The sequence below is a fragment of the Ischnura elegans genome, assembly GCF_921293095.1.
Source record: "Ischnura elegans chromosome 13 unlocalized genomic scaffold, ioIscEleg1.1 SUPER_13_unloc_4, whole genome shotgun sequence".
Lineage (NCBI taxonomy): Eukaryota > Metazoa > Arthropoda > Insecta > Odonata > Coenagrionidae > Ischnura > Ischnura elegans.
The window spans coordinates 9,098,534-9,125,784 of NW_025791660.1; the positions used below are offsets into that span (position 1 = coordinate 9,098,534).

At 36.8% G+C, this 27,251-nt stretch overlaps 1 protein-coding gene across 1 annotated transcript in view; it reads left to right on the plus strand.

The window, feature by feature from the left end:
- The first annotated feature begins 1,928 nt into the window (after positions 1-1,928).
- Positions 1,929-27,251, plus strand: part of LOC124173081 (zinc finger protein 2 homolog) — a 191,441-nt gene continuing 166,118 nt past the window's right edge. Inside the window, exons 1-4 of the mRNA XM_046552593.1 lie at positions 1,929-2,140; positions 2,260-2,397; positions 4,651-4,818; positions 12,377-12,496. Coding sequence (XP_046408549.1) covers positions 1,973-2,140; positions 2,260-2,397; positions 4,651-4,818; positions 12,377-12,496 — 594 coding nt within the window. The 5' untranslated portion in view covers positions 1,929-1,972. The remainder of the gene's footprint in view (positions 2,141-2,259; positions 2,398-4,650; positions 4,819-12,376; positions 12,497-27,251) is intronic.

Genomic DNA, 27,251 nt, shown 5'->3' on the forward strand with positions numbered 1-27,251 from the left:
AACATGCTATTTGAGTTCTACATATATGTGCAAAGTTCTTGGCCAAAGTAATCTGCATAAATTTGAAAGTAAAAAAAAAAAAATTACAAAACATCAAATTCATTCCATTCTGTGCTCAAGAGTTAATTTTTGACTATATAATAATAATTCATTAAACAAAATTTACTTACAAAGTGGAATAACAATCCATTCCCTGTTCAAAGAAACACTTACAAAAGGATTTTCCTGGAAAGGTAAACATCTAACAAAATTACCTATCTATAAAAATATTTGGGTTAAAAAAAACTGTCCGCAAAATTTATCATAATTACCAAAATACTCAGTGCCAATTTTACACAAAAAAACTTTCCTGAACAACCCCTAAAAATGAAGGATATGATATTGCAAGCCACCATTGGGAAGACTGTTACAAAGGTTAACCACATCAATTAATAAAATATGGTATTTCACCAAATAAGCCATCTTTAAAATCAAATAAACAGAGCACATCACATTCAGTGTATGCCGTGGTTGGTATTCATAGAAATAGAAGTTAAGAATTTGATGACACGAAAATTTGAAACAGAGAATACAATTTTAACTAATGGATTATCCAAATAACCTTTATTTTTATTCATAAAGAATATTAGTTGTAATAGCTGAAGTTACATACATCGTTCTGGCTCAACATACTGATATTAATAAAATGTTAATGCAAAAATAAAAATCTACATACCATCTTGTATCAAAGTAACTAATAAACATACTAAACATATTGATACTTAAAAGATACGTCACATCTACCTTCTGATCGTTTTTTTTTATTTTACGTCGATTGCTTACATCGTTTGTAGTGACATTTTTGCAACAGAAGCTCAAACGTAATTTTAAACACTTATGCATTCATTTTAGCTCTCCTCTTTTTCGCATTGTAAGCCGTGTAAATTGAGAAAAGTTTTTGGCCATCAGCAGGTATATATCACATTTTGTGCGTGTGCATTTGAGCCTATGATTGGACACCAACTCACAGATCCATTTCAGTTCACCCTTACAATTAGCAGGAAATGGTAAGAGATCTTTTGTTCATTTTAACATGCTTCGGTTACCCAAGTGAGTAAATATATTAAAAGGTATTGTTTCATAGCGAAGTGGGTTCATTGCCTTTTGTGAGTTGGCGAACTTGAATGCCCCACTTTGTTAGCAATGCTTGTTTTACAAACACATATTTGAATGAGACAAGAAAACCTCTTTGCATATCACCACAGAAAACATCAAGAATTCACATTTTGTGTGTGTGTAGTTGAGCCTATGATTGGACACTAACTTTAAGCTCAATTTAGGTTCACAATTACGATTAGCAGGAACCAGTACGAGATTTTTTCGTTCGTTTTAACATGCTTCGGTTACCCAAGTGAGCACATTTATTTAAAGGGATTGTTTCATTGCGTTGTGGGTGTATTCCCTTTTATGAGTTGACGAATTTGAATGCCCCACTTTGTTAGCCATAATTATTTTACGAGCACATAGCTGAATCAGACAACAAAACGTCTTTACTTATCATCACCAAAAACACCAACTGCAAGGTAAAAATCACTTTGCATGGAGATTGAGAAACAAAGCTTGCAGGACACTGGGCTAGTTTCACTACTCCGTCAACCATATACGACGGCCTTGAAAGTAGTCCAGTATTATCAATTAACAAAAATAATGATCTATTTATTTTTAATCTCTACTCAAAGCACTTTTTAAAATAAAGTTGGATTTACCACCTTCAAAAAGTCATACATCATTCTATTTCCTAAGTTGTGGCATCAAGTGAATAATCAATCACAATTTTGAGTTAATCCACAACTAATGATTCAACTGGATTTCTCACTGCTGTCGACACAAAACAAAGACTCTCACTTAACATTTTCCGAAACATTCCATGCACCAGTCTCTTAATCGACGATTTAACATATTTAAAGATTGAATGAGTGATTGAAGTTGAAACATGAATCGTACCGCCGGGATTTTCAGCACTTCATCAGGAAGGAATTCTGAGGATACCTTGTGCAGACTATGCATGAAGAATAATGATTATTTTTACAACATATTCACTTCCAACGTAGCTTGCAGAATGACTGTGAAGGATGCTTTAAATGGTTTACTCGGGTTAGAAGTAAGTGGTTCGATATCTACAACTTATTTACTTTTCTTTGTCATATTGCTTCAGTTATTCCATGTGATCAGCATCATTTCGCACTTCTCCAATGTATAGCGTGTTGATTTCTATCTTAGGTTGCTGTGGGAGATGGCCTGCCCACCACCTTGTGTCCACTATGTTTGAAAAAGCTCACGGAATTCAGTGTTTTCAAAATGACTTGTTTACAATCGGACGCAAAGCTGAGAAAACTTTCTGGGAGGAATTGCATTAGGGTGAGTACTTTCGTTTATTCTCTTTTGAAGACTGGTGCATGGAATGTTTCGGAAAATGTTAAGTGAGAGTCTTTGTTTTGTGTCGACAGCAGTGAGAAATCCAGTTGAATCATTAGTTGTGGATTAACTCAAAATTGTGATTGATTATTCACTTGATGCCACAACTTAGGAAATAGAATGATGTATGACTTTTTGAAGGTGGTAAATCCAACTTTATTTTAAAAAGTGCTTTGAGTAGAGATTAAAAATAAATAGATCATTATTTTTGTTAATTGATAATACTGGACTACTTTCAAGGCCGTCGTATATGGTTGACGGAGTAGTGAAACTAGCCCAGTGTCCTGCAAGCTTTGTTTCTCAATCTCCATGCAAAGTGATTTTTACCATGCAGTTGGTGTTTTTGGTGATGATAAGTAAAGACGTTTTGTTGTCTGATTCAGCTATGTGCTCGTAAAATAATTATGGCTAACAAAGTGGGGCATTCCAATTCGTCAACTCATAAAAGGCTATGCACCCACAACGCAATGAAACCATCTCTTTAAATATTTGTGCTAACTTGGGTAACCGAAGCATGTTAAAACGAACGAAAAAATCTCGTACTGGTTCCTGCTAATCGTAATTGTGAACTTAAATTCAGCTGAAAATTAGTGTCCAATCATAGGCTCAACTACACACACACAAAATGTGAATTCTTGAGGTTTTCTTTATTTTTTTTATAAAACGTACGTGCTGACAGTTCAAAAACTTCTCTCGATTTTTACGGCTTGTTATGCGAAAATATTAGAGGTGCAATGTATATAGAAGTGGCCCAGTATTTGAAATTAAGTTTCAGCATTGAACTTGATAGTTGCAAAAAATGTCATTACTAACGTTTTAAACTATATACATAAAATTAAACACAATGAGAAAATGGATGTGATGTATCTTTTGAGTAGCAGTTTGTTTGGTTTGTTGGACAGTTACTTTGTTACAGGGCAATGTTAACATTTTTATTTTAGCAAAAATGTATGTTGATATGAGAACATTATATTTGCTTAAACAATCTATGTCACTTCAGCTATTACAAATAATTTCGTTTTTGCATAAAAATAAAGTTGCTTTAAATAATATATTAGTTAAAATTGCATTATGCGTTTGAAATTTTGGTGTTTAAAATCCCTAGTTTTTTTCTTTGAATACCAACTAAGATGACCACTGAATCTGATATTCTGCACATGTTTGGGGTTGTTGAGGAAAAATGTTTTGTGCTAAATTTACACTGGGTATTTTGATAATTATGATAAATTTTGAGGTCTGTTTTTTTTAACTTCAATATTCTATTCAGATAAGTAATGTTGTTAGAAATTTAACTTCTTTAGTGATTCTCTGTACAGGGAATGGATTGGTGTTCCACTTTGTAAGTAAATTTTGTTTAATGAACTAGTTGTTTTAGAATTTTTTCTGATAAAATTTCAACTCAATACAGGTTTCTTTGACGAAGAAATTTTTCACCTAAATCTAGAGCTGAAAAAGCATGTAAGCTGTATTTACTTTTTACCTTACTAAGCAATGAGATTTAAAAATATAAAAATCACCTAAATTAGTAAGGTTTCGTCCACCTGATGATTGAAGTGGACTTGTCAGAATTTCCTAGATTCTCATTTGTCTTCTTCACTATGCCGTACACTACTCAGTGCATTGGCTGTTCAGGCATTGCTCTCTTGTCCGTTGAAATTGGTCCCATATATCTCTAATTGCTGTCTCTTCTATAATGTTTTGAGTCCTAGAACAATTTTTTCTCCTGTTTACCGCTTTTCTTAAGTCTCCCATCCAATATCAGGCTGATGATTTCATACCCTTCTGCCTAAGATAGAGGCCAAAATATGAGATATATCTCTTCTCTCCCTGGGTTGGTATTTGAGTACATAGAAACAGGAGTTCAATTACTATAGAAATGAATCAAAAACATATTCCACATCAAAGATTCACATTTAAAGACACATGTGTTGATAAAATTTGTGTATTTTCTTTCTTCCATGCCTCATGTATGTTGTAATATGTGCCACTATGTGAACTGATTATACCAAGTATTTTCCTGCCTAATTTGGTTTCAGCAGCATAAAAAACTTTTGAGTTTTGGATTGAGAGAAACATGTCAAGCTTTACAAAAATGCTTGGATATCACATTGAAAATCCTATTTTATCAATAGTACGAGTAAGCTTCATTTGTTGACATTGAAAGAGGTGAGTTTATCACACTTACTTTCTCCACAGAGTATCCAATGGGATGAGACAGCTGATGACAAGTTGGGGACTCCTGCTGAAACAAAAGACTTCATTCAAGATGATATAGAAGGCACCTCACATCTCACTCATTCAGCCCAAAGGACTGAAATATACATTCCTGTGGAAGACTCCCAACAACTCGGATCTAATATGTTGGTAAGTTTTATTCTCATCCACAGTGAAACCTGAGTTTAATGACCCTAAGTTTTTGACATTTCCTCGGTTGTTTTACATAAGTGGCTTTGTGCTGTGTATATGGATGCATTTCTACCGGAAGTCACCTTCGCTTGTGTGAATAGGGAGACCAGATGCCATGAGGTGAAGAATGCAGGACAGCTCCCTATTAAATAAGCAATAAGAGGAAAAGTAGGCCAATTGAAAAATAATGACAATTTTATAGTTTGGAACAATGAAATAAATTTGCAGTATGATTTTATATATTTTTCTGTGTACCTATTTTTCTCGAGGAATTTATGTATTTGTATAAGCTAGCTAGCTATTAGCACATTCATTGCGGATGCGATTTTCAAAAAGGTCGTCAGAATCGGTTGATAAAATAAGAAAGACAAAGAGGGAATTTTCCACAACATACCTTCGGATCAAACAAGGCTCTTTACATAAGGCGTGCATGGTCCCAAAAAGGGTTCCATGCTGGAGGTCATACGCACAATCAAAAAACTTGGGAATGGATATTAGTTACTTACGGAGGCGGAGAATGGCCTCCTGGCCCGACTGGCAGAGCACTTGTATTGACTAGCTAGATATATTGACTTGGACGGGACTATGTCAATTGACATGTTCCATGCAGAACGTGTTAAAAATGAGATAAGGTGAAAGTAGGCAACTTGAAAAATATTGGCAATTTCACAAATTAGAACAGTATAAATTAATTAGACCTATGATTTTGTAATATATTGTGGAAAAACTTTTCTCAAGCTATATTTGCATTTTTTACAGCTTGCTAGGTACCTGGTAACAGATTAACTATGCAAAAAATCATGATTTTCAATAAGAAGGAAAATGTCTCATTCATAAAAAATCCACCCCGATACCAGACGAATATCCCAACTCTACCCAATGGCAGATGTTTTATGAATAAAAATGCCAGTTGGCTCGGCCAGACATCTAGTGAGAAAGGATTAAAAGGAAAGGATGAATGGAGGATAAGCAGGACCCTTGAAACGTAATTGCAAATTCATATTTAGAGCAAAAGAAGTTAATTAGCATTGTGGTTATTTTTTGTTTGTGGATCTAACTTTTCAAGCAATTTTTGCATTTTTGACAGTGCAAAGTTTTTAACTTTTACTGGGGCCATGTTCCAATCCACCGTAAATGCACTTGCTCTCTACTCAGCACTTTTTGATGGTCACATTTGGGAAGTGATGTTGTCACCTATTGAGATTCCAGTCCGCTACGGTCCTGTTCTGAAGAGTGCATAATCGAAGAGCACGAGAGAGGGCAAGGATTCACCCTTACTTGCTCTTCAACACGTTGGCTATGACCGCTAGAGGTAGAAATTTCTGTTCATTATGTGAATTCGGATAGGATATGATTTGAGGTGGTGAATTGATTCTTTAAATTGTTCATAATGAATAGAGTGAATATCAAATCCAAATAAATATAGAATTTATGTGAATCTCTGTGTGTCCAGTGACTGGGAAAATTGGGAATTGTGATTGAATTTTAAGTGTCTGGAATTATGTATGAATTATTCTTGAAAATTTTCTCCAGCCTGACAGTTAAAATTGCTTTCAGGCATAATTTTTTAAGTTCAATGCCCATTTTCTGGTGTAAAAAGTGTTTGTCATAATCATGAGTGTAGTAGCTGAGTGGACTTTTTACAGCTGCATCAAAACATCGAATGTCAGACAAGACTACAGCATCGAAATTCCTAACACTCTTGTCTCAACTAAGATTCCAAAAAGTGGTGGAATAGGACAGGTGACATCAGTTAGTTATGATGTTGATGTAGCTTCTTGACTTGCATTGAATAAATTTAAATGATTAAATTAAATTTGATTATGAAGCGTATGTTAACTGATTCATTCCTTTGCCTTATAAATTTCTTATCTATCACAGTTATCATGTAACATCAACGTGAAAACTTTCACTGGAAAAAATCACAAATAACGGAAGAATTTTTCTTCTTTGGTTGGCTAGGCACCCTAAATTTTTCAACTCTCTGCATGTAAAATGTTATGATGGGTAGCTATTCACAGTGATTAATATTTTAAATTATAAGTACACATGTATTAAATTTTTTTCTGTTTTAAAACCACTTCAGTTTTTTTCTGAACATTATGCTGTACGAAATTTGTTGTCCAAAATTAATAAATTTATTGTGAAGTGTAATTTTTACAATTACATCCACTCCTTATTGCCACTGATTTATGTATGTTATCACTTCCACATTTACATTTAGTGTAGTAAATATTGCAATAATTAATGGACAACAGCAGTAACATTGCCTTAACGCCAAAATTCACTAGTTAACTTTTTTCAGTTTTTAAATCGCCACTGTACAGTGGTGGCACCACTTGCAGTCAGAGCAGGAAAGAGCAAAAGAGCCGATAAGAGTGTTAGAGCACAACAACTTAGGGTGCACCCTATGGATTGGAACACGGCCTGAGGCAATGTTTAGTTTGTTTCTCTCGGTGGTCCACTGGGTTGAAATTAGGGAAAATACCCTTTCTACAGTTGTATTTTACCGTGGTATGCTTAACCCTTGAACGGCTAGCGTGCCTGTATGGTCACAGCTGCAGTAGTCTAAAATATTTCATATAAATTTTGACCCAAACATTATAGACCATGATGTCTTCGCCAAAAATGATGACAATGTATCACTTTATTCGGTTCATGTGCTTACGGTCAGCATTCATGCCAGCAGTTGACTGTGGCATGATAGGCATTCTTACTCACTCTGTTCGAGGAGGCAAAAGAGAAAAAATGGCGAAGTGTCTTCGGTAAATGCAATATTTTTCCTTTTTATTTTTGATACTCGGCTAAGTATTTGATATTATTATTCTCATAATGAAAGTTATCAATTTCGGTTTCTTTTGCCAGCATTGTGATATCTTTCACATGAGACAAGGAATTTGAATTTATTTTTGGGTGACCCCATATGGGCACGCTAGCCGGTAGCTGGGGGTGTCTTTTTTGGCAGGTATCCTTCGCCAAAAATGTCGTTATTGGGTCTGTTATCAAATAATTTTGATCTAAAACGCTAAGTTTTTGTCAATCCTTCTTTTTTCTCATTTCACTCGATTTTAACGATTTCAATATTTTTTGCTGTATTTTTTTGTAATATTTCCATTAATTTTTAGTACAAAAATACATTTTATACTGTTCATCACTTTTATTCATGGTGCTAGTGTTATACTTTGCTCAACTATCTAGTATGAAGAATGATAGGTCTATTTTCTACTACTGGTATACATACCCAAAAATCAAGGGCATGGTAGAAGGGGAAAGGATGTTCAATAAATACAATGATGAAGTTCATTGTGAGCAGCTTTGTATCACGTATAAAACTTTGAAGCAATAAAAAGTAGATTGAACCTTGATCACATCGACCACAATGAAATCGTGGCCAAATTTTCCAAATGAGTCCAATCCCTGGTTTTAAGTCGCAAGGAGACAATCAAGGCAAAAGTTAACAAGCAACCATTACAAGCCCCCGTCAGTTTTAGTCCTGAACAGGAGCATATAGCAGGGACTGAGTGTTGAAGAAAGAAATAACTACCATAAATTCGTAGGTAAATGCTCTTCATATTTGCTTATCATGTCGGACAATTTAGTTGAGCAAGCAATAAATCTTACCTTTTCCATTTAATTTGACAGTTTGTTTACTAGCTTTCCTTTTATGAGTCAGTTAAAATCTCAAGGATATGAGGGTACTGGAACATTTCTGAGAAAAATGATACCAAAGGTATCCCATTGATCGAAAAAACAGCTAGCTAAGCAGCCCCACTGTTCCCATGCTTTCACACCGGATAAAAAAGGGAATATTGTTGTTAGATAGAATTCGGTAGTGACTGTCAAGTCACCTTGCCTATGTGTACACCCACTCACAAAGGTCACGAGATTCCCACATGTGACTTCAAAATGGTGCAAGTTAGGCAGCCTGCAGTGGTCTCTAGCTACAATATTTAGATGGGCGAAACTGATCTCACGGATCAAAATATCAACAGGTAAAGGAATGTTATTAGAGAAAAAAATGGTGATGGTCCACATGAAGCTATCTCCTTGATGCTGTCATTGTAAATGCCTGGATCTGTATGGAAAATTCTGGTTCAAATATACCGCAGTAAGCCTTTAGGTGTGAGATTGCACAAGTGTTTTTGTAACAAAGATGTACCTTTCTCGGACCTGGCGGTCGTATTTAATATTCCCTATCATGTGCAACCAATCATAGAAAGTCTGATGACATAAGGTATGATGGCAGTGATAACCAATTTGTCCTGTTTGATAGACGCTGATGTTCTTATGAAGAATATTCCTCCCACGTGGGCTCAGAATGTGATAAGTGCCTTGGCCTTGCCTTCAATGAAATTCTAACTATTATACTCGGCATTTGAAAACCCAATTTATAGCATTCAAAGACTCTAGGACAAAGCAATATAGGACTAATTTTGTTAATTAACTCATTGATAATGTCAAATTACTAAAGGTTTTGCAGCCCATGTTTGTAGATTTATAGATTTTTTGGGAATATCCCGCATCAGGTTATTAAAATGGCCGACATTTCTTCTCCTATGCCGGAGACCTCATCAGGGCAAATAACATTGAAAATGTGTTTTTTTTTCATTCCATAACTGTTTTCAAAACTGAGTTTTATACTGCTAAGTTCTTTGGACAGCCAAAAAATTGTTTAAACCAAAAAAATAATGTATGTATAATGATTTGAAATTACTTCAAAATGCCAAATAAAAGAATTATTATAGGTTAATGCAACAATATATGGTGTATCACGCAGTAAAAATGAGAATTATGATGGTTCGAGCGATTCTTCTGCAGAATGCAGACCAGTGGCCGGAACGGCTAGCGTGCCCATATGGGCACACCCCCTCTAGCAAGAACGAATCAACAGAATTTTAAAACAAAATGTTTATCTGAATGCTTGGGCAGTAATTAAGCAGTTTTTAACCGAAAAACAAAATAAAACTCCGAAAAAAAAACTCCAGTTTACTGAAAAATAAAGCATTAAGTAATTTCAGATGGTACTAAGCGTGAGATTCATGCACCAATGCTTGCCATTGTTGTTATCATTGTAAAGAGTAGGTTCTGAACTTGGCTAAATCAATATAAAAATTGGGGTGTGTTTTTTCCATTTTAATTAACGGGAGACGTGCTGCACAGGGTAAATGAAGTGAACGGTAGAGACTGAATGGACAGGTCTCCTCAGTGGTTAACTGCAGTAGATCCCTCTAGTCTAGAACTGAAAGTTTTCACTGCTGTTGAAGATCGTGTTGCTTAAATTTCCGTTTGATCACATAATGTGTATTTTTGCTCATTTCATATTCCAAAATCATTGTCTATTACACGGATTAAATTGAGGTTAGTAATTTCATTTTTGGAAATATTATTTGATGCTTTCTCAGCAGATAATGTGGGCAAACTCTTCTCAGGACTCCAATCAGGATAACTTATCCATATTAGTCTATGTTTCAAGCTACAACTTGGGGCTCATTCTCAGTGATAAATGTTTTTTTATTTGTTTGTGATAAAAGAATATTCAGCAGCCCTGAGGATAAGCCCCGACTCGAAGCCTGGAACGTTGGCCAGCATGGATAAAATGACCTGGTGGGAATCCCAAAAGTAGTTGACTCAACCTAATTTCTGACTGCTTTGCCCCTCAGTTGATGTTATTCTGAGCAGTAGAAGAAAAAATAATAAAGTAATAAGTAAAGTTATACAGATATATGAATCAATGAACGAATTCAAAGGTGACATGACTCAGTATTTAAAAAGGAATGCTTCCTACTGCATTGGAGAATTCATGCAGCCATTATTATGCTTGTAACATGCATACAGCCTGCTACAGCATCCACAGTGCAGCGACTCAACACCTATGACCGATGCAATTGCTGAAAGTACCTCAGAGAATTTTCTTTTACCAGAGGCCACTCAAGCCGGCTGCACGCATGCACCAATGTAATTGGTCACTTACGTTATCCTCTTCATTACAACTATTTACCTTCAAATAAAAAAGTGAACTTAGATGTGACTGCATTGCAACTAAGGTATACAAAAATTTCAGAACATTTCTTGGTTAACAGTAGAAACAGAACTATTAACGCTTTGCTCTTGCCCAACATGTGGCATTATGAGAAAACTCTTTTAGGCCTGCTTTCCTCGGTCACATGACCGAGCAGTAAGTTGACCATGCACATCTGTCATTTCATAACAAGACATCAGTCCTAGCTACTTGATCGGTGGGGTGATTCCTTTGCCATGCTTTCTGAAATGGCTTAAACGATGGTGCAGCGCCGATTTTCCGCTCTGGTTACATAATGGGACCTAACTATAAAACTAAGGAATGATGTGTGATAACTTTCAGGTGTATTGTCAGGGCAATGACTCAAGTTAAATAAACAATTGTTATTGTCAGCCAAGTTGTGTCGGTTCATTATTAATCGCCACATATACTTTTATATACAGCCAAAAGTAGAGCCGTAATGTCTATAATAACTTCAGAATTGGTCTGTACATGTTAGTGATAGGTACAAGGCAAATATCATCATTGATGTAAGAACTTACGTTGCATAAACAAGGTTCGTCATTTTTCGAGGTTTTTCACTTTTACCTTCTGTAGTTCAATAAATTAATTGTCTAATAGTATTGTGAAAATATGTTTTCTATGATTAAAGTAAGGGAGCAACTGGTTTCTCAAAAGCACACCTAGTGCTAAACATATAAATATTGCTATATATTAGCATAAGCAAGGAGCATGCATGCCACTTAGTATTATTTTTTTATTTCAACCAATTTGTTATTTATTTCACTTGATGGATATGATGTGGTTGTATTAATACTATTCTGCTGTGTTCCTGTACATTTTAAAACTATTTATGTGAGCTTTTCTCCCTCTATATGCAGAATAACGTAGAAAAGTAGATGACAACTAGCCACCGTGTTTTTTAGGGTGTAAGGCATGCAAGCCGTAGGAGGTGTTTAGTTAAAAATTTGGCCATATTTAGGCTTGATTATGCACATGCAGGGCAACAACAGTTTATTCTGGGGCTGATGATGTTCCAAGGGTCAGATAGCCCTACAATGTTGATGAAGTAAATGGCCCTTATTCTACATAAATATGAAGAAATAATGATAATAGCTTCATCTTTATTGATTGATAGAATTCAGGACTTGGAAGTCCTGTCTTACAATCAATCTGAGGACACGCAAATATTCCGAGGCCTGGATGCTTGAAGGCCACCCATTTGGGATTCGAACGTTTAACTTCTGAGTTGGAAGGTGTCGAATTTACCCACGTCTTCTTTGGCTAGCACATTGAGAAGCATTCCACACCAAGTTGTGGTCAGTAAACTGGTCATGTCAGCCATTTCATTTTAGGTTGTCACTAAAATCTTGTGCAAACATGATTTCAGCCAGCTTGAGTGGTCTCAGATGAAAGAGGAGGTATTATTGTTATTATTTATAATTATTTACATTTTTATTTTGCCCCCATTGATTGGCACCCAGCATTATCTTCTAGGTAACTGTGGAGGAGGAGATTGAAGACCCTCTCAATGAAGGTAATTATCCTGTGATGTACACTCTGGATCCAGCTGGAATTTCAAGTAATGCTTTGGACCCATTGGCAACTGATGACTTGGTAAGTTCACGTTTGCTTTGTTAAGCACAGTTTGCTACTATACAAATTCAGTCCTCCATGGAATAAACCAATATCATTTACCATAATAACAATACCTTTTCCCTTCCTTTGTCAAATGTGAAAAAGTAAACTTGAGGTGTGTTTCAGTTCTTCATTAGAACAGTCACAGTTACTCATCATGTTAGCTAAAGAAAAGCTTCTCCACTATGTTGACGTGCAAAGTTTTGGCTAGCTCCTACGTTTCCTGACATATTTTAGTTGCTTTTTCAAGGAATATTAAGGAAAACACAGTTCCTAAAGTTTTGGACCATAGATCCTAAAGTTTTTTTTACTAATAATGAGATGTGTCCTTCTTGACGAAATCATTCAAAATGAATAAGTCATTGCACTGAACATTATGTGGGCATACAGCTGCTCTGATTACGCACCTTTACTCACTGAGCAAGTGATGCCATCTTTGTAGAGGTATTGGATGTTGGCAAACCAGGTTGGTTGTTTACAGGCATCAATTATTTTCCATGAGCTGATTTTGATGGAGCATGTTGTACATTCAACTTGGTTGAAGTAAACTGTAATGATTACCTTTAAGGGATGAAATCAACATTTTTGTTCTCAACCTGCACATGTAGACAAAAAGTCTTGGTTGCTGTTGAATGATGTCATGAGTCCATTGTGTCTCAAAATATTGCTGATGAAGTATCTAGCAGGTTAAGATGGTGAAAAGTGCCCCCTGAGCTTTTGAAAAACTAAAAATATATACTTAACGTGCATCAAAAATTATGTTTCCCCAAAGTTTCATGCCTCAACAATGGAAAATAACCCCAGGAAAAATTGAAACGCAACATTTAGTTTTTTAAACTATATCTCCAGTGTTCGTTTGCAAAATATTTTTTGTTTAAAAATGTATATAATAGTACATCATACTATCTTGAATTTTTTAAAAACTACTTGACCGAAAACCATAATTTTACATAAGTTTGAAATTTTCAAAATTAAATTAACTATTTTAGGTTATACAGACTGTCCCAAGGGTCATGTGTCATTTTTGACCTGTGATTTTAGTAACTTTGCAGAGAGCAATGTTCATGAAAATGGGCACACTTATGGGGAATGGTCCTAAGTTTTGTTGAGTGTAAGCAAAATTTCACAATTTTGACCACTTGACCTCACAATTTGGGTCCAAACCAAAAATTTGAATTTGCCTTATGGGGTTCCAATGTTTAAAAAATCGAGATGGAAAAATGTCTGAATTTCATTGACCAAGATGACTATTCTTAGGGTTTCGGACCCGAGACACCCGAAAATAACACTTTTATTTACGAAAATTCAACCGTTGACCCAGTAAGGTCACCGTCAAAGTCATAAGGGTGGCAAAAAGAATAGCATACCGACAAAGGTGTCGATCTATGGGTTTTATAGGGTGCCCAAGTCTTAGGTATTGTCCAAATACCCGTATTATTCACTAATTGTCCTCCGAGAGTCACAATGGGGTCAAAGGTCATAGCGTTAAACGTCGTGCCAACATGGCAACCAACGTGTCAAACCATAGGTTTTGAAGAGTGTCAAAGTCGTTTAAGCAGTTCATAGATCCATATTGTTGGTTTTTTGACCTCCGAGGGTCACAATGGGGCTCAAAGGTCATTGAGTTAAACGTCGTGCCATCATGACAGCCAAAGTGTGAAACCATGGGTTTTAAAGGGTGCCCAAGTCAGTTTTGCAGTTCATAGTTCCGCATAACAGATTTTTTTGATTTCCAAAATTCATAATGGGGGTAAATATCATAGAGAAAATATGCAATGCGCTTACCCCCCCTTACTTCCAAAATTTTTACATTTCCTCGCAGTCTTTTCCGGCAGGCTTCCCATGCCCTCTTAGCTTCACGCCACAGTTGATCATTTATTTCTCTAAACATCCTTTTGATTTGCAGCTCAATCTGAAAGACAAAACTCCGTTTAAAAAGATATTGGCTATGTCCGAAACCATAAGGTAAAACATAAAAGAAATGGATAAATCCAGCTTTTATTTTGATTGTATCATGCAATGTGATAAATATTTAACCATTAAAGAGAAATATCATAAAAAGACAAAATTAATAGATTATAAACTGAAATGTGAACATGGAGATTTCATTGTGCCAGTCAAGCATGCGATTGCAGAAAAGGTTTTGAATGCCATGCCCTTCTTCTCGAAGCTGCAACATTACACTTTCTAGGGATTCAAGTTTAGAATATTTACATTTTGTTACATCGCACACCTGGAATTGTCCAGTACACGCTGCGTGGACAATAGTGCTCAGCGGCAAAAGCATCTTAATGGAAAGTCCAAGACAAAAGATAGCAATGAGACTGTTGGGTGTTCAAAAATCTCATCAAAGCAGAGAAATACCCAACCAATTTTTCAAAAGTTTGAATGTGAAGTGAGGTCCTGATAAATTTGCAGCCAGTAATGTTTGCAGGACGAGGGTCAGTCAGAAGGTTGCGGTCTTTACAGTGAAACTGGGACTTTTTCTTACCTACTTATTTAACATATTTTTAGGACTTTCATGGGAAAAACTCGCAACCCTTAACTTGAGCGTTACCAATGGAGGTCTAATACTTAAATGAAAAGCGGCATGAATGGGTTTTGCTATTTGATATTTAAAACCAATGGGATTTCAGCGTAGTTATAAAGAAAGTCCTATGTGGCATTAGACCTCCTTAGGACCTTCTTTCAAGAGAGATGTAGTGGAAGAATGTGGACACAGAGTCCGGAAAAAGGCAAATAAATAATAAAGTCTAGGCAAATAAATTATCAAGAACGGCGTGAAACTAAGAGGGTAAGGGAGGCTTGTCAGAAAAGGCAGTGGATATGTGTACTACACCACTCACTTGGTCACCCTTCAAAACCTTTAGTTGGGGAAATTAGTTTTCCTATTATTTAAAAAACATACATCTATGACCTTTGACCCTCCTTATGCCCCTCGATGGTAAAAAAATCGATAATATGCAAACTGGTACGAACTTCCACACCTACTTGGTCACCCTTTAAAACCTATGGTTCCACGCTTTGGTTGTAATGATGGCCCGAAGTTCAACTCTATGACCTTTGACCCCCATTGTGACCCTCGGAGGTAAAAACACCAACAACACGGATGTATGAACTGCCTAACCAACTTTGGCAACGTTCAAAACCGATGGTTTGACACGTTGGTTGTCATGAAGGCCCGACGTTTAACTCTATGACCTTTGACCCCCATTGTGACCCTCGGAGGTCAATTAGTGAATAATACGGGTATTTGGACAATACCAATGACTTGGGCACCCTATAAAACCCATAGATCGACACCTTTGTCGGTATGCTATTCTTTTTGCCACCCTTATGACCTTGACGGTGACCTTACTGGGTCAACGGTTGAATTTTCGTAAATAAAATTGTTATTTTCGGGTTTCTCGGGTCCGAAACAATAAGAACTAACACCTTGGTCAATGAAATTCAGACATTTTTCTATCTCGATTTTTTTAAACATTGAAACCCCATAAGGCAAATTCAAATTTTTGGTTTGGACCCAAATTGTGAGGTCAAATGGTCAAAATTTCAAAATTTTGCTTACATTCAACAGAACTTAGGACCTTTCCCCATAAGTGTGCCAACTTTCATGAACATAGCTCTACGGAAAGTTACTAAAACTACAGGTCAAAAATGACACACGACTCTTGGGACAGTCTGTATATATATGTTCCAGTATCCTGTCACTGCATTCTATAAGCTAACATGTTATTTTCAGGTTTTATTGCATCCCTCATTTAACATTTATATGCAGAAAGTAGACAAGATATCTGCCATTACCATTGGGACGACACCTAAGAAGCTGCAGGAGCAGCTATTGTTAAAATTGTTTGGGAGGGACTACATTGGAGGGCATTCTGCCAGCGGCCAAAGGAGAGGGAGAGGTGGGAACCCCGCTGCAGATGTGGAGACGATGGAGGCCCTCGATGGTAACTACTGATGATGCATGGGAAGAATCTAAATTCTAATTCTTCCCTTGGAATGATAGGACATGTTAAATATCCATGGAGTGTTGAGTAAAGGCTGTTTTACAGAATGCACGGAATTGCGCTATCTGATGTACATGCGAAGGCAGTCAAAATTTCGTCGTGTATAGCGGTGAATTGCTAGAACATGCGTGGACGCTAGACTGAGAAGTAGCCCATTTTCCAATTTCGTTTATGCATATCCGCAATGCCACGCCATTTTAGAAATTGATGCAGCTCTAACCTGCGCAACTCCGTGCACCATGTAAAACGGCCTTAAGACTTTCAACAGTCCTTGAACTCTTGTGGAACCACAATAGTCAATATTATATGTACACATTTTTGCGTCAAGTTTGATGATGATAATACTAATGTCTGTGTTACGAAAGAGCTGTTCACTGTGAAAAACACATTTAACAATACTGCTTGTTTTCCCAGCATCTAGTGTAGGTTTTTCTTTTATTTTGATTACCCTACTGTGAAATGGCGGTGTATTATTTGTAGCAAGTCCTTTGCAAATTGCATAATTTGTGATAATTTCAATTTATTATAACACTACTTACTGCAACTTATGCATATGTTGTCCAGGCTGTTGCTATATCATTTCTTTTTTATCTCAATATTAATCTTGTTCTTATGTAGTGCAGCTTATGTGAGTGAGTATTCACTGCTTAAGATTGCTTTAAATCTTTCTTGGTTACAAATGTTTTCTATCTCATTTATATAACAATGGAAGTGGGTACCTAGTTTGTTATATCGTTACATTTATTTTTTATGAATGCGACATAGCGCAGTATTTTTATGATTGTGAAATATAAATTTGTTACAGAAACAATCCCCAATTTCTCAGAACAGTCCATTTCAAATTAGTTTCATCACAACATTTTCATCTCTTTTCATAGAAAGCAATATGTCTGCCTACTCTGTAACTACTCATAGAGAACTAAAATCAGGCTTCATTTAGCAGACAAATTCTAATATTATCATTACTTTGATTTCAGCATATGTCAAGATGAAGTTTGAAGGCCAAGAGGTTCCACGGCTTTCAACAACGTATAATAAACTGGCAAAGAATGTGCGGGTATCCAAGGGTTACCAGGCCGGAAAATACCATTATGTGAAGAGGTAAATATCATTTTAAATTGGTTGATGTAGAACAGGAGCCCAATGGCTTATACTGGAAATATTTCTAACAAGTCTGTGAAGAGCTAGCATTGCAAGTACTTCGCCCATAAAATGCAAAATGTCCACAAAGAAAATTATTCATCAATCTCGAAGCGAAGCAAGAATATACCTTTGTAGAAGTGGCTAGAGTACCTAATTTTGGTGTGGGGGTCATACCACAGTCCAAGCAAACTAATTTCCCCATTTGGAGTTTTCGTTACTTACGACATACCACCGCCACACACCTCTAGTTTCTTGTCTTAGCCCCGATATGATCATCTCCACATGAATTCACTTTCATACTATTTTGATGAACTTAAATGGTGCCCTTTGGGAACTATTCAACCTTTCATTTGAAATGTTTCTAACTTACAAAAGTATGTGCTTGAAACAAACTACAAGTTCAGAGGTTAAAAAGATGTTTGTAAAATATTAAAAATTTTCTGGGTACTTGTCATTTTTCGGTAGCTGTAACCTGACATTTAAGAAATAAAATAACCTTAACTGATGGCTCATGACTGCAATGCTATAACCAGTATTGCTAAAGGGTTTTAAGACAAACAGCACAGGTAATCCTCAAAAATTTCAGTTTTGCCTTTGAGCTTTACATGTTCTAACAATTTAATGTCTGTATTCTTTGTAATTTCAGGAAGGCAGCCAAAGAGGCATGTGGAACATCATCATGAAGATTGAGTTGGAAGAGTAGAAGATTAGAGTCGGCCATTCTTATACCTGAATTACCTGTATAATTATGGATAATTGGATCCTTTAGTTTTAGAAAACTTAAAAAAAAACTCTTAAGATAGCAGCAGGATCAACTGACAAATATTGCTACGCATTCTGCGTATAGGTACGCTTGTGGTGTTTTCGCACGCTTGAAAATGTTCATTTTTAATTGAATCGCGAAAAAAATGGATATCGTCATTTAAAAATATGAAAGCTTGAATAACGTACTCCAGGAGTAATAATCTTTCGATTAAGGCTATTAACTATAATAGGTAACCACCATATTCTTATTCGTTAGTCATTCTTATTTAATATTCATGTCCATATTTTTCAAATTTAATGTCGACTATTAAAAACGAGGACCTTTTTTTTCGAGCGTTCCGGATGGACGACGTAGATTGTAGTAATTTAGGCGCGTCTACTTAACCAATTTTTAAGTATAATAAAGATTTTTGGTTGTAATTTGGTTGCAACAAAAAAGTATTCATAACCTTAAAAGTATTTTTAGAAGGTTAACACTGATACCCTTTCAGATGCGTCAATCTTTCAATAATGTGTCGCTGCTTTGCTTGCCTCCATCGTATTCATATCTTATCTTATTTGTATTCTCCTGCTGCCCACCTCTTATCTCCCACAACAACCTTTTTCTATCTTTATCGGAAATTCGCCATCGCCTCCTCTAGATGGAATTCTGCGAACGCGACAACTTACTCCTGTGCCCCACCACACGTACAAAGAAATTGAAATGGATCAGAGAGACAGCATTGATGGAAAATTGAGTCATCTGGTGATAACGGCAAAAGACGTGATTTTATTTTATTTTAAAGTATGCCGGGACGAGAAGCGATGATAACTTTTACGGGAGTCACCCGCAATGCACATTCGTGCGAAAGATCCGCAGAGAAAAAAATCATTCGCCTTGACCGGAATACGAATCCCCCGATTTCCGGTCGAGTGCTTTCGCCAGTTAAGCTACCGAGGCGTCATTCTTCCCTGTGAATATTTTCGGACACTACCGGACAAGATGTTGCTGGACTGCAGAGCATATGATGCCACTTGCAGTCCAAATCGTGCGCACAGCGCCACAGCCGGAGAGCAGGCCCAGACATAGAACACAAAGAGGTGTTCGCTCTAGACTAGTTTAAAGTATACCGGGACTAGCAGCGATGATAACTTTTACGGGAGTCACCCGCAATGCACAATCGTGCAAAAGATCCACAGAAATCTGGATCTTTCGCACGACGTGATTTTATGCACACACGTGCAAAAAGTTTAAAATCGGATCAGAGAGGTAACATTGATGGAAAATTGAGTGATCTGGTGATAACGGCAAAAGACGTCATTTTATTTCTTTAAGATCATGTCTTCAGTCACGTACATATTCATGAAATATCCAGTTTTGAATTATTCAGAAAAAATAGATTTTACAGATATAAGGGTGATATTTCCTTTTAATTAATTTAAGCAACGCAGACTGCATGAAAAGAATATTTTTTGAATGAATTTCTTCGACGCATCTGGTTCATAGACTTATCTGAGTATTCAGTTTCAATTAAATATTTGGCTTTTAAATAAACAATATAGCCGACTACGATTACGATTGTTTCGACGATTGCTGGAACAATCGTAATCTGAACGAGGCATAACCTTCTTAGTCCTACCGAGTGGGGCAGTTTCCTCCCAGTGTATGCTATGGTTTTCCTGTGCACAGTGTTCCCCATTGGCCGAATTTTCAAGATGACCAAGTCGGCGTTGATTCTCCTTCACCCTGATCTCAATGGCACTCTCCGCCCCTCCAACGCCTATCTAACGAGAGGAAAACTTTATCCCTTTTTCCAGTAGGATAACAATGTTTTAACCTTTATCGTTCCAAAACAGACCACCTAATGTTTTCGTTCATGGCCTTGCGATCCTTTAAGGGACCACTGAGACACAATGCGTTTAAAATCGTCTTATAATGAGTTTCGTCGCTGATAAAGCGTAAATTTTATTTTAAGCTCCTGGAATGACACACGCTGAGATCATAAAATAGGTTACACTTGCCATTTAAATTAAAGCCGTCCTTTAAATGTTAATTTTCTCTTAAAGGAGCTGTATTTTACGGAGATACACCGATATTCTTCTTTCAGCGACCGTTGAATCCTTGAATGTAAAGACTTTTTCACTTAGGCTGGAAAAAATCGTTGGTAAATATAGCAAAATCTCCGAAAACAGGCCATATCACAATAACTGGAGTAAGAAATTGTGTTCGCAGAGTAGGGAAATATCGTAAATATCTCACAAATCAGAGAAAAACTCTTTTTAACTTCTTCGCGGGCAGCAATTTGGCGTATTCGGAGCCTCATTTGTGTAACGCAAATAAACGAGAAATATCCGTCATCCTATCGGCACATATTGCCCTCGACAGTTCTGCGCATAGAGCTTCTCTATGGCATTGCGAATACATATGAATGGCGGCTAGGCTCGGAAACGTGTTGGCTCATGAAAATTTTCCCTAGAGTAGGTCGTCTTATGATTTCGAGTTAATCGCACAATCAGGGTTGCCGACTTACAAAAAATATGGGGGGAGGCAAACCGGCGTTCTTGCCCCGAGAAATTTTGTAAGTAGTGAGTTTTATGTTTTTTAAGCATTTTAGAAGAGTAATTTGATCAATATTAGAACCCTGATAACTAGAATCTCGATATCTGGACTCTCCGGGCAAATTAGACAAGCTTGACACATTTTTTCCTTACACGTATAACGAATTTTTGGAGGGGGATCGGGCCCCCTCAGGCCCCATGGAGTCGTCGCCACTGAGCACAATACCTACGCTCTTTTTGCATTTTAGTGCCATATCTTTCCTCAAAATTATCTTCTTAGCAGATGAATTTTTTGAATGTAAATATGGTAATAATAGAGTCATTAATCATGTATCATCAGTGATTGAATTTTCCTATGCATTATTGCGGCGATGTTTTTTTTTCCCTAAATCCAACTACATGAAAAATAGCAAATTACGTACAGACAGAGAAAACGAGTAACGTGAAATGTTATCGGAAAAATCTATTTATGATCATCATTGCTAAAATAGCTAGGCCCAGCCTTGTTATCCAAATATGTTCAACGCAATCGTAAGGGTGCAGTTATATTATATAATTTGTTATTTAAGAGACCGTAGTCACTAACAAGGAGATATCACACTGTAGGTATTCATCTGGCAATACCGATGACGGATGTGTGTTATGGTAATCCATGGCCCTATGTGATTGTAATCTAATTTTGAGTTTAACATTCGTCTTGTTTTGAGAAAATATTCGAGTTAATTTCGAATAAAAATTCAAAATAATATTGAATAATGAAACTTAAGGCAATCATCACTCCCAATTCAGCTACTCCTGCACGTCTGCATCCAGCATACCTAAGCTTCCCATAAACGACAACGAATGCGCAATCGCCTGCGCGCTGCTGCCGAAACGCAAAGGTACGCGAATACATTTTCTGCGAATGCGCAGCGAGCTAGCGAGCCGTCATCAACTTTCAAAGACGGGTTTTAATTTTTCAGTTGCCAAGCCTTCCGTGGCTCAATTGGGAAGCTCCGGCCGCCCCTGAGTGCTCAGCTCAAAATCCATTACCTTCATCTTCATCCCGTGATCCCATGCATCAAAAATTTCGCAATAGATCACAACCAATGCGAAGAAAAAACGTTAAAAATGATATTTATCCTACTTATCCACTCAGTTCAGTCGAGAGAATCGCAATTATTTTGCCCGAGCGTTGATTGGCAGTATCGCAAATTGGCAGTACCTTCACCTCTATTTTTTTAAGCACAAAAGATTAGATAGGCCCGCTCTCTCTCTCTCTTTGGGTGTAAAGGCCTCTTCCTACGTCACAGGACGAGCAGATCTCTTTTGAGTTGCATCCGAGGAACTAATCCGCCATCGCGGTGTTTAAATCCTTTTGTCTGAGATGAATTAGTCCATCATTTTGGATTGAGATTTATGTAAGTTAAAAAAGGCAGTAAAAGAAGAGGTTTGATTCGTGAGAGTAAAATAATTTTCCCATGTCAGTAAGAGAAGCTATGTGTTTTACGTATACATAGAGGGAGAATTTATTTTTGAAATTAGTTGGAAAGTTTAGGGTTTCACTCTAGATATAATATATTTTTTTGTGGATGCATGACTTTATTTGACATTGACAGCCTCACGAATACAATTAAAGTAGTAGTACATACAAATATAATAATAATATTGGCACTAATATTAGGTAACACGAGGCTCAAATAGAAAGAAATAACTATACCATGCTAAATAACATCATATTATATCACATTTAAATGTTGTTTTATCTTTTTAGTGGACAAAATAGTTATATTTTATCGTATTACAGGATTTTTATCAAGGATTGTAAATATGCCGTTATTAGACATTTAGTAGTAATATTGATTAACACGATGGACAAAGAAAAAGAAAAAATAAATTATGAGATCGAAAATTTTCTATTTTTTGGGATTTTTTTGTTGGGATATAGTACAGCTGTTATAAATGCACCTCCCTTATCTGTTTTTTCCCAGTATATTACTTATTCTTCAGTAATCAATAATTATGTGCAATAATATTCTTAGAGGCACTAATTAAAAGGCTCATGGAAATTTATAAATTAACAAATATTTATTTGGGGAAACGAGACCCTTCGGGCTTCTGGTCGGTCATGTCTGGTTTACTTTGATTTTAATTCATTGTAATGACGGGCTCATAATCCAGTCATTGATATTAAAGGACACTAGTCCCACAGAATTTTACTCGTTTTGGAGATAATTATCAGAGTATTAACACGATTTGTCATCATTAAAAATTCAATGAACAGGGAGGAGATCAATGCCAAAGTCAATTATGTCAGCGATCATTGAGATTTAAAGGTCTTGACGAATACTTAAAATTCTGCAAAATTCAAAACTAAATGATTTGATAAAAAGCGAGTGCTTACATTGTTATCTTATAAATTCGGAGGGAGTAGAGAGAAAGAAATTTTTTTAACCTAAGAGAATCATTTAATAATTTCACCGCAGAGGTAAATAATTTTTTTGTCCATGAGTGACGAGCCTCGGTTTTACTTTTACCCTGGCATCTACCGAGGAAAAAAGGAATCACTACTTTCCGTGTCTACAGTAAAAAAGGTGACACACATTGGGAACATTTACCCACCAAGATAATTTTATAAATCACTATTTTGATTGCTTAATCTTATACAAGTTGAAATTTATTAAAACCAGTGGCCATTAAAAAATCAAAATGCTTCTCGAGTCGTCAGCATTATACACGGCGAAAACGCCATTACTTTCAAGCATCAGGTCGGCCTTGCAATTTATACCATATTATTATAATATTATACATACCATATTGCCTTTCTATTGATAAATTATCTTTAAGTGCCCATTAATCCAGTCATTGATATCAATTCACACTTTTATTATAGGATTATCATCGTTTTGGGGATACTTACCATTTTGAATAAACTATTAGTTATTATCAACTTCAATCACCATATCACAGCAGTTATAAATTATTGTCAGTGGCAATGGACGTATAAATAATTTATAGATATTAAAGTTTAAAAAATTCAAAACGAAGTGAATTTATTTAATTAAAATAGGTGAGGAATTACCTATTCATAAGCATCTTATGAAACCAGCTAGTAGAGCGAGGGAGCAAAAATTTTTTAATCAGCTGAATTTATCCGAGGATATAGCTAATTTTTCTGTATCTATAACTTCCGGCGAACGCAACACTGATATTCACACTCTCCCTCCCTTATGGCGTACCGCCATGGCCGCTTGGTCCCAAAAGAAGTTCATACTTCTATTACACTTGGGAAAATTTTGTAACACATTTTCTGTTTCCTTCAATTTTCGAGCTGATTTGTGCTCTAATGGGAACGCTGATCTCAAAACCAAAGTCATTATTTTTCTGCCACGTCAATTATTTTCACTACACCTTTACTGATTGTCACCACTCTGCTAGATTGAGAATGGGGCATTATTGCTCTCCAATAGGGTAGTTTCCTTCATCAAAGAAAACGAAAGGCATTGATTAAGATTCGTTACCCACCATTACTGTATTCATAACATACAATTCCTTTGGTTTTAGAAATACCGGTTTAGACGAATGGCAATGGTCCATTTTTATCCTCATTCGAAAAGGGCGAGATTGGCGCCCATGCGATGCCACTCCACGTGACGTCACAGGGACCTAGTTTCTATACGAGAAGATAGGAGTTATACATCGTCTGAGGTTACCAATGCATGCATGAGGCGCAGAGCTCAGGGAATCATGTCTTAATAATCACTTATTGAAACTGGCTAAGGTCGGAAAGTTTTCTTCATTTGATAAGGTATTAATAATCCTTATTTAAGCCAAGCGCTACCAGCCAGCAGGGTACTCAGCTACCCGCTAGCAGCCTGCGTCGTATCAGCGCTAAGCTCGCCTCAAGGTCACTTCACAGAGCGGCAGCGGGAACCAGAAATACGTCACACGGAGAGATTCATACTTTATCTCATTTTTCGTCGCGTTTTCGCGCGCTTGAAATTTTTCACTTTTCATTTAATCGCGAAAAATAGATATCGTCATTTAAAAAACTAAAAGCGTGAAATACGTACTCCAGCAGTAATAATCTTTCGATTTAGGCAATGAAAAAATAATAGGAAACCACCCTATTGGCCCACGTAAGCCTTATCAGAATGGCGGACGACGCCACGGGGCGCAGGGAATGGGTTGGTGTGGTCAGGGGCGCAGGCTAGGGGGGGTTTTAGGCGCAACTAACATTGGGGGGCATGAGGGTGTGGAATTCCCGCGAGGCTAAGCGGGAAGGCCGGCCCTCCCCTAGAAAATTTTGCGGACAAATAGCTCAAATGGTGATTGTTACTGCTTTCTGAGGGATATTCAATTAAATATTACACTATTCTATAAGTAATATTAATCCCACTAAGTAAAATGGATTAAGCTTATAAATTTCTCTGAGCTCTGGAAGGGTTTTATCCCCCAAAACCCCTCCCCGCTGCACCACTGGGCGTGGTGGCTTCCTACTCCGTGGGCTCGGGTTCAAATCCCGGCGGTGGCATAGAATTTTCAGACACTACCCGATCCCTGCTTGAATGTTGTGTGGAGGACATTTCAGGCACAACAATCCGTCCAACGGATGGTACGTCAGCCGTGGTCCCCTGGGCGCCTTTCGTTGAGGGCAGGCTAATGCCGATGCCAGTTTCTCCTCCTACCTTCCTCCCATACCCTGCCCTAATGGCGCAAATGACCTCAGCTGTCGATCGCCTCACCCAAATACAATACTATACCACCACGGTGCGCCATAGGATCCCAGTGACATGTTCATATCAGTGAAGTTATGCAGAAGATACTATTATAAGACTTGTTTCCATGAAGTGGGTGAAGCTTTGGAATTTTGCGGGTTGCATAAAAGGATATTGGCGACTCAAATCACCACTAGCGGCGCTAGCGTCGGTGACGTAATTTTCCAAGATGGCGGACACACTGGTGATAAATTATGTTGCTAGATTAGATCGCAACGAGCTTTATATGGCTATTTTGCTCCATCTTCTGCTATATTTATCCTTAATATCTATCGATTTATTAAGTATCGTATTTGCACGTCACAGTACAGAGGATTTTCCGTATGTAGTGCTCTTTTTCATTCAATATATATCGTTTTTTGAACCGCTCTCCATTACATTGGTGCACATTTATCTATTCCGCTGGTTCATTATTAACTTCATTTTAGAGCTTTATCGTAATTTTCAACTTGTAAAGCGTCATGGAAAACACTAACAAGGCGATGGTCCCACCGAGGAAAACGACGATGAGGAGAAATTAAGCGTTTCTCAATGTTATTCGGTGGTCTTATCGAACCCTGAAATAGGAACTCCGTTCCCATACATTCCCTTCAGATTTCTTTTTTGAAACAGGTTTCTCCATAAAACTTCCTCTTATTATACCCATAGTTTAACTGTGCTATTAATGTCCTCACTTATTTTTACTACAATGGCTTTGTAATTATGAAACTGCATGCTAACTAAACATTACTTCATAAACATTTTATCATTGCTCTCTCTAACAAATCACTTGTGTTACGACTGGGCCCATGATTGAACTGTGATTCAAATGTCCTCACTTTTGTTGACTTAAATGGCTTTGTTTTTATGAACCTGCTTTCTATCTGAACCTTATTTCATAAACATTTTTCATTTCTCATCCTAAGAAATCACTAGAGTGACGACTATAGGCCCATGATTGAACTTGATATTAATGTCCTCTCTGTTGTTGACTTCAATGGCCTTGTATTTATGAACCTGCATAACAACTGAACCTTACTTCATAAATATTTTGTCATTGCTCTTCCTAAGAAATCTCTTGTTTGATGATTAGGCCCATGATTGAACTGTGACTTTAATTTCCTCGCTGTTGTTGACTTCAATGGATTTGTATTTGTGAACCTGCATGCCAACTGAACCTTACTTCATAAACATTTTATCATTGCTCCTCCTAAGAAATCACTTGTTTGATGATTATGCCCATGATTGAACTCTGATTTTAATTCCCTCACAGTTGTTGACTTCAATGGCCTTGTATTTATGAACCTGAATGCCAACTGAACCTTACTTCATAAACATTTTATCATTGCTCCTCCTAAGAAATCACTTGTTTGATGATTATGCCCATGATTGAACTATGATTTTAATTTCCTCACAGTTGTTGACTTCAATGGCCTTGTATTTATGAAACTACATGCCAACTGAACCTTACTTCATAAACATTTTATCATTGCTCCTCCTAAGAAATCACTTGTTTGATGATTATGCCCATGATTGAAC